Source organism: Linepithema humile, chromosome 4, assembly GCF_040581485.1.
Source record: "Linepithema humile isolate Giens D197 chromosome 4, Lhum_UNIL_v1.0, whole genome shotgun sequence".
Classification (NCBI taxonomy): domain Eukaryota; kingdom Metazoa; phylum Arthropoda; class Insecta; order Hymenoptera; family Formicidae; genus Linepithema; species Linepithema humile.
Genome location: NC_090131.1, coordinates 14,015,803 through 14,023,973, shown reverse-complemented (window position 1 = coordinate 14,023,973; position 8,171 = coordinate 14,015,803). Strand labels below are relative to the sequence as shown.

Sequence of the window (8,171 nt, the reverse complement as noted above, 5' to 3'; positions counted from 1 at the left end):
GCGATTTTTTAACAGTTTTAAAAGTCAATTTATAAGTTTCAAATATTTATCAATATAATGTATTAGTGGAAATAAGACAGTATAGAGTCAATATAGAGTCTATAAATAGACTTCCCGGCTTGTATATACATATATTATATTGTTTAATTGTATTTATTCTCAGTTCAAGTTAATTATAAAATACCTCTTTTGATATAAAATATCTTTTCTTTATTTTTTTCTTTTGAACACGCATCTCATGTTGCTCGCCGCTTTTTGAATAAAAATACATTGCATAATTAATTTTTACAGGATACATATTGATGTTTGATTTCTACTAATATAATACACTGACAAATGTATGCAATTGAAAACTATTAAAGTCATCAAAAAAGCCCGATCTTTAAAGGTTAACGAATTATATAATTTTTTCCGTGATTCACGTATATGATACCACTGTGCGCCGTCTGTTATATGCATACGTGCTGCAAATGTACTTGAATATACACGTGCAAGTGTAAAAAAGCAAGATTGGAGATGGTGGATGCTAATCGATTAATGATGGATAAACAATAGCTAGATTGTATTCATACACATTTTAAAAAAATTTACTTTGCTATAAAATATTAAATAAATTTTAGATTGTGCATATATTAAGTGGATGCAAAATATTTATTGTTTTTCTACATAGTTTTATTTTAGACAAAGTTAACAATGAGGATTTACTCATCTTTTTTCTTGTAATATCAGGTAAGACTCATAATTTAAATTACGGACCAAACATGATAAACACAAATTGTACTTGTAATAGTTATTAAAACTCGGAAATTTCACGTAATCGCGATAAATTCGGACAGTCCGAATCTCATTTGACTTGAACGTCAAATAGTCCGAATCTTTCCAGCTAGGTTTAAACGTTTCGAACTAACTTCTTTCTTTTGACATAACATATATTCGCATAAATACTGCGTGCATTTGATTAAAGTTAGGCTAAAATAAAAGACTTTTTTCAGACTATTTTTTTCTTGTCAAAGCTTGATAAAAATAAGTTCGACTCGCAGTGCAAACATAATAATCACGACTTGGATTTGTGTATGATATTACAGAAACTAATTACATTCTATATTGTTTCACATGCTGATATATTTGATATTTTTTAAAAGAATTAACTCCTTAACTTACGATTTTTCAGATCATTGCGCGCGCCATAGTTGACCATTTAATTTCTACGTTGGGACAAGCGATAGTTAAATGTAGCGCTTATAACAATCACGAGTTTCATTCGTATTGATGTGTGATCATGTTGGACCGTGATTTACGTTACGAGTCACACTCGTATTTTTCAGTTTTGGCATAAAATCTGTAGCACGATGTCACTTGTTATTGTAAGGCAAATGATTAATGTTTTTTCTACCAGTACCATTTGCTTTCAGATATTTTAGCAAAAAGAGTATTGTCAGATTTTTCCATTTGTTTCGACACGCGAGTGATCCAGTAACTATAGCATGTGCAATTACATATTAAATCATAAGAAGTCAAAGAATAAAATACTATCTATTCAGGATAAACTAATATATTTTAATAAAATAAATGTATATATAGTGTTGCATATCCGAGGGACGATCAGAAGACATCCCAAAGATATCGTATCTCTCAAAAATATCTTCGGGATGTCTTCTGGATGTTTTTTGGATATGCGTGCTGTGTGGGTAATTACGAATTTTGTTGCAACGCCTTTTCGAGAGAAATACATCTTTGTACTGTCAAATTTTTTTATCACGGATAAAGATCGTGGTAAAAGATAAAATATAGCGCAATAATATAAGAGCAAAATCTATTATTGTTGCTTATATTTACATTTGATATTGCTACAGTAAAGATTTACTTCATGATTCTTCGTAGCTGTAAAGATAATTCGTAGCTGTAAAGATAAAATTAAATTGTGAATCACTTTCACCGAATGAAAGGAGTTTATCTTTTTTGTGTTTGCAATCACTCAAGAAGCACGCGGCTCTCCTTTTATCATTCAAAGATAACATTATTTCAACGATACATTACAAAACGTGATGCATGCTAAAGCATCATAATTTCGTCTATATTGTGTCATAAAAGGAGCCGCTGCTTCTAATAAAAATGAATGAATTCCAAAAGATTCCAGTTCGGAGCAATATATCTTTTATATTGCTCGAGTAATACACATTTTTGTACGCAAAATAACCGTACAAAGTGCATTACTATTTGTATTTACTTACATGCACGTGTTGAGATATCTCGTTTACTCGACGTAACACTCGCTTATCTTTTCGACTTAATCAATCTTTGAATCGCAGTAAATAGTAACAAATTTCTTCCGGTTAGGCATAAGATATTGTCACAAGATTCAGCTTTAAATCTTTTGAATAAGTATGTAGAAACATTAAGAGAGTAAAATAATAAAAAAATACATATATATAATTATAAAATTTATTTATAATCTTTTTAATTTGTCATTAATATTTAAGTATAAAATAATGCATAATATAGTTTTTTTATTCAATTTATGCGATGAATCTCTTTAGCATTGACAGTACAGCACGCGACGCTCTCTTCACATTAATACGATCTCAAATAAAATGCATACTTGAAAGATAGAAATGTGGGTTGTCAGGAAATGATAATTTGCTCTTCATACAAACAAGGAATATATCAAGGAGCTTATTTACATTAAAATTATTGAGGAGCTTTAAATCGTTGTTATTAACCTCTTTCGCTACAAAATACAACCTTGCCGAAAGCACGAGACGAGAAATGTATTTATTCGCATGACGTAAGTTCGCACAACGCAAAGTATTTTACATATTATCTCGAGATGCATAGCGTGGAACGAATAGGAAATCGTATTGTACCGTGATCTTAAAAAATCTTATATAATCACGGAAATTCGAGCACTCAATTACATTACGTCTAATGTCTTCTTTCGCAATCTAATCTGTAAAATATGAAATTATTTTATATGCATGAATTTCTTTCAATCCATTGAATTCTTACATAACCATAAAAACATTGTTTTACAAAAATTGTTTTACAACCAAATATTAGATGTAAATTTTGTAACTCTACAAATATATAATATTTAAAATTTTTTGATAGAAATATGTGACATATAAAAATAAGATCATAATAATTTTATTTAAAGAAACACTATCAAAATTATTTAAAGACTTAGGAAAATCAAATCTCGAACACTATTGGCTAAAATCGAACTTATACATTAAATATGTGTTCTAATACAATTATTCTTTGTCGAGTAATTATAATTGCTTACACAAATGTTGCATGAGAAGTGCAATGGCGATGGTGGGATCTTTGGAAATGACATTAACACTCATAGTTGCAGAGAGAAACACGCAGTATCCTAAAATGGTTTTATTGACTCTTAACTTTACACGTGTTTAGCATGTAGTACTTATCTCAGAGAGATATCTGCATATGTATATTATTAATTCGATACTTTTTTTCCCATTTATTCACATCGACGAGCGTTATGGTCTCGAAGTTACCATGCGACTTCAGACGCATGCTTGATGCCCTTTTCTCGCGGGTTTTCTTTCTCTCTCTTTCGAGATGTTATTTAATGCAAACTTAAAAAATAAATGTCGACAGCTTCGTTATTTAACGCAGAAGCACGTCACACAAAAGATGCTTCGCGTTTCCGTTTCACGAATACATCAACGTAAGCGCTTTACTCGGTATATATCGAAGTGCTCATATAGCGAATAAAAATAATCTGAAAATTCCAGTCAATCTGCTACTTTTAGGTGTATATGTACCTAAGAACTATCTTTGCCCATAAACATGTTGTATATACATGCATATAAATATAACATATAAATATATGACTATGCGTGCAACATGTTCGTATGAGCAATGTGAGATAGCACTTTTCCCTCTTTTTCCTTATTCTTCTCTAATGGAACTTTTACTTTGTGCCTGCCGTTAGCCCGATTTCTCAGAAAGCGGCCGAATACGAAAGTTACGGTCACTCTTAACTTCACAATTTATGCCACCCTCTCTTTTTACACAATTATAAAATACTTTCGATCCATTTTCATACAGGCCAGAAAGTCACTGTTAGCAAATACGCTCTTTGTGAAATGCATTCTTTTCAAAGTGTCCCCTTTTACGTTGTCTTCTATCTTATAAATATCGTACGTGCCTCTTGTACACATTATCATCATTTTCACAGTAATGCAATTGCAGTGCTTAAAGGATACGCGTGGGAGCAGTGATATGATTAAAAGCATGATATGAGTTGTGCTTGTTTACCGCAGACCACAAACGGAATATAAAGCTCTTTGCAACCGTTTATGACGCAAAATTGCATCATAAACGCAATAGCTTCTCTTGGTGTTAAATGATTATTATAAATCCACTCTAGTCCATTAATCTTCGAATATTTTATATTACCGTAGAGAATAGCGTTACTTTTCCTTCATTTTAATGTACTATTACTTTGTTGAGATCTCGCCTGAGACAATAAATATACAAGTCCAGCGTGTTAATAGTAAGTGCAAATTTTGATTTAATAAAAATTGACATTGTAGACAATATTATCCGTTGGATCCGCATTACAATACTCGCGCATGAATTTATATTTATTCTCCCAACGAGAACCACGCACAAAGAAATATCACAATTATAAAATAATCACACCTTACCTGATAATAAGCATAGATTACATTTAACTCTTAATCAAATTTAACACACAAGATCTTTATTCGTACATTATAAAAATAATAATAATAATAAGAAAACATACTTATATCTATTAATTCATGATATCAAGCACAATAAAGCAATCGCGTACAAGCGACAATTTTTTTAAATAAAATTCTGCGATAAACAAGATATGATGAATGATGAAAAGTATTTACAAGTAGAGTTCATGACACGCAATTCATCAATTCTTTTCGTTTTTTGCAAGCATAAAACAGTTAAGCCGCAGCTAAACGAGAAAGCGCGCTTCTCTCGAAATTACAGAGAAATTTGATCCAAATTTTGATATATTTGCTCGCAAAAGATAAAAAGAATCTTAGTCATACTTCATGAACTCCCCTTGTCTGAGTTGTCATATACTTAAATCCTCTACGTTACAAAGACATGAATTAATAGTATTATATCATAATTCTTATAGCTTGCATACGAAACATTCTCTTATCATCTTACATACGTATAATCTTCAGCATTCCAACAGTATATTAGGCGCGCTCGTAAATTCGTCGATCCATTCATCGTCCATTGACAAATGCAATCGACAAATGGAACCTTCAAATTTAGAACGCACACGGATCTTTTTTTTCGTATTTCGTTTTTTTCTCGTATTTCCTCTCAAAAATATCAGGAAACTATCGAAGTATTGAAGAAACAACATACATACATACTTATACCCCGCACTCTTTTGCCGCACCGGATATACAAACGATGATATAGTATGTGTGTTTTGTAACACAGTAGTTAAAAAATTACAAAAACCATTATAAAAAAATGCGCCTTAAAGAGTGCGAGCCACGTTTTCTCACAATTACAAATGCGCCCTTATTGCCTTATCCTCTTCTCTCTCTTTCTTTCTTTCTCTCTTTCTAAATATTAATTATTTTTTTGGCTTGGTAACTATATAAAATCTAAATTAAATAGTCTCATCTTTATGTACGTGCGCATCAACATTTTTTGTCCTGAGTTAACTCTTCGATGCTAACTCATACGCGCCTGTAAATAATGCAAAAAAATAAAAAATTTATTGCAGTTATTGAATTATAAAAGCTACAAAGCGTCAAATTGTGCGTAAAACAGAAAGGCGTTTCTTCTCATAGTGAAATGTAAATGCTAATAACTTGATTGGTCTGGCAGTATTTAAATTACACTGTTCTAAATAACTGCAGACTGTCGTCTATCGAACGGCAAATAGCTATAGTAATATACATATTTATATATATTTATATTGTATATATATTATCATTAGTTTTTTGTCTTACCTTAGATAAGTTATCTGCATGGCCTACCGCGCCAATGGAAGCATTTGCTGTCACTTTGCAATGGCATTGCATGTATCGTTCCTTTAAATTATGTCTCAAAAACATTTCAGTTATCTTCGATATTTCTTCCTTAAATATTAGGGATCGCCAAATAAGCTAGTTCACCCGAGAATGACATTTACTTCCGTTTCGTTTTATATCTTCACAAACTATCTTAAATAGAGGGTTTTAGGAAAGAAAAATTAGAATATATATCTACATCTATATAGATATAGATATATATATCTGTAAACCAACTCACTTGGCGATTTATCGTACATTTGTCATTCTGGCAGTGTTATACATGTATGTAAGTGCATAATACAAAGTATTTCGTTAAGTCAATCGTTCTTGATACCTGGAGACTCTCTCTATAAGTAGTAATTACAATAAATCCGTAGGATTGTAGCAATTATACATACATGTTGTTACGTGTCTCGGATACCCTTATTGCTTAATAAATGGCACTGATTATTGAAACATTTATGAGTATCGTTGCTGTTTCGAATGCTATAGAATTGAATAAAGTACATTTACCCTATCGCGCTGTCTCGGTCCTACAATGATCTAAACTAAATATCGAGTTTGGAGCAGTGGATCCTTCTCTACAATTGAATTCTTTACGAAAGGCAACACGTGATTTGTATTCCCATACACACTTCCTAGAAAATCTTTTCTTTTTCTTCCGCGTGAAATATAGACAATCGAGAGAGAAAGTGTGTCAATCGTACGTTAATCGTACATTGCGTCTGACGAGTTTTTTTTCGAACGCATTACCGATAAATCGATGGTGAGACGTGCCGTTGGTTGTACATACGTATATAAAATAAGTAAAAACATGTAGGTTTGTATAGAAAGTTCTCGCGGGAGAATCTTCCATTCACATCCAGCAAATAGTAGTATATTGTCATACCTGGTGAATGGAAGGGCTCTCTTTCAAACGTCGCTATAAACGTTCAGAGCCCCACGATCGTCATTGTCATCGTCGCCGATTTGAAATTGCTTTTTATAATTGATTTGGTTTTGTTTATGTATCGGTGAGTCTCCGAGCATTGCTAGCATATATTTGCGCGTAGGCGAGTGTACCGTATTTTGTTAGGGAGGCACGTAAGGGGGCGGTTTTCTGTACGTCGGGGTAGGCTTGCGATTTTGCCGATTGGTTTCGCGATTTGTCGCGAACGGTGGCGGTGGTTGGTACGGTTCTTCGGAGTTTTCCTTCGATAGCATCGGCACATCGGCCCCATCTTCGGTTTTCTGATATTCAGGCGGTGGGAGAGGCGGTTTTTCTTCCTTCAGAATGACAGGTGATTTATTGCCTGAAGTTACAATGTGCCCATTAAATATTGAGAATATCATATAAACAATATATCTTCGTTAATAATGATAAATTAGCATTTTTTTACCAGGATCCGGCTTTTCGTCCAATTCGTCCTGGAAAATCACAGGAATTCCTTTGCTTCTAAAACTCTGTCGCTCGTCATCTTGCTCACTAACGCTCATTTTTCCGCTGCGTCTTCGTCTATATAATACGCACGCGATGATGCCCGCTAAGATGAGCATAGCGGCGATGATAACCGCCGGGAGGACAAAGGTTAGAAGATAATCGTCATGGAACGCACCAACGGACGTGGAGTCGTCTACTGGTGGAACGTGACTATCCGGCGAATGAATATCAGTTAATTCGCCGAGGCAGATTCCCATTGGGATCACTGTGATCTGTTTCACGGGGAATTTGGAACCCATCACGTCCAACACTTCGTCCGTCACAGAACGACGATCATTGTCACTTTTCACGAGCACAGAACGTAGCCTGTTGACCTCCTCGTGGGCGCAATATGATGTAGGTAGAGTTCTATTATGCCACGTGATGACGGTACTACCATTCGAGATATTGTGCAGTGAAATAGCACTCGTGTCTTTGTCTCCATAAAGATCTCGCAATTTTTCAATAAAATTGCGTTTCTGGAGCGCGGAGTGCGCGAAAGAATCGTAAGGAATATCCAGCGTCATAGAAAACTCCACCGTATGTGACATGGATGGTGCTGGATGAACGACAACAATCAATCCATCTGTAGCGCTTAAACCTAAAATAATCATTTTTAATTATTTCGTCTCATTATAAACATATTTCTAATATTTGAA

At 33.5% G+C, this 8,171-nt stretch overlaps 1 protein-coding gene across 3 annotated transcripts in view; it reads right to left on the bottom strand.

Annotated features, from left to right (window-relative positions):
* Positions 1–3,369: 3,369 nt before the first annotated feature.
* LOC105670747 (dystroglycan 1) overlaps positions 3,370–8,171 on the bottom strand; it is a 45,006-nt gene continuing 40,204 nt past the window's right edge. For all 3 annotated transcript variants that reach the window (XM_012364443.2, XM_012364445.2, XM_067354018.1), the window contains 2 exons: positions 7,433–8,113; positions 3,370–7,345 (listed from right to left, as the gene is read on the bottom strand). In XM_012364443.2, coding sequence (XP_012219866.1) covers positions 7,125–7,345; positions 7,433–8,113 — 902 coding nt within the window. In that variant the 3' untranslated portion in view covers positions 3,370–7,124. The remainder of the gene's footprint in view (positions 7,346–7,432; positions 8,114–8,171) is intronic.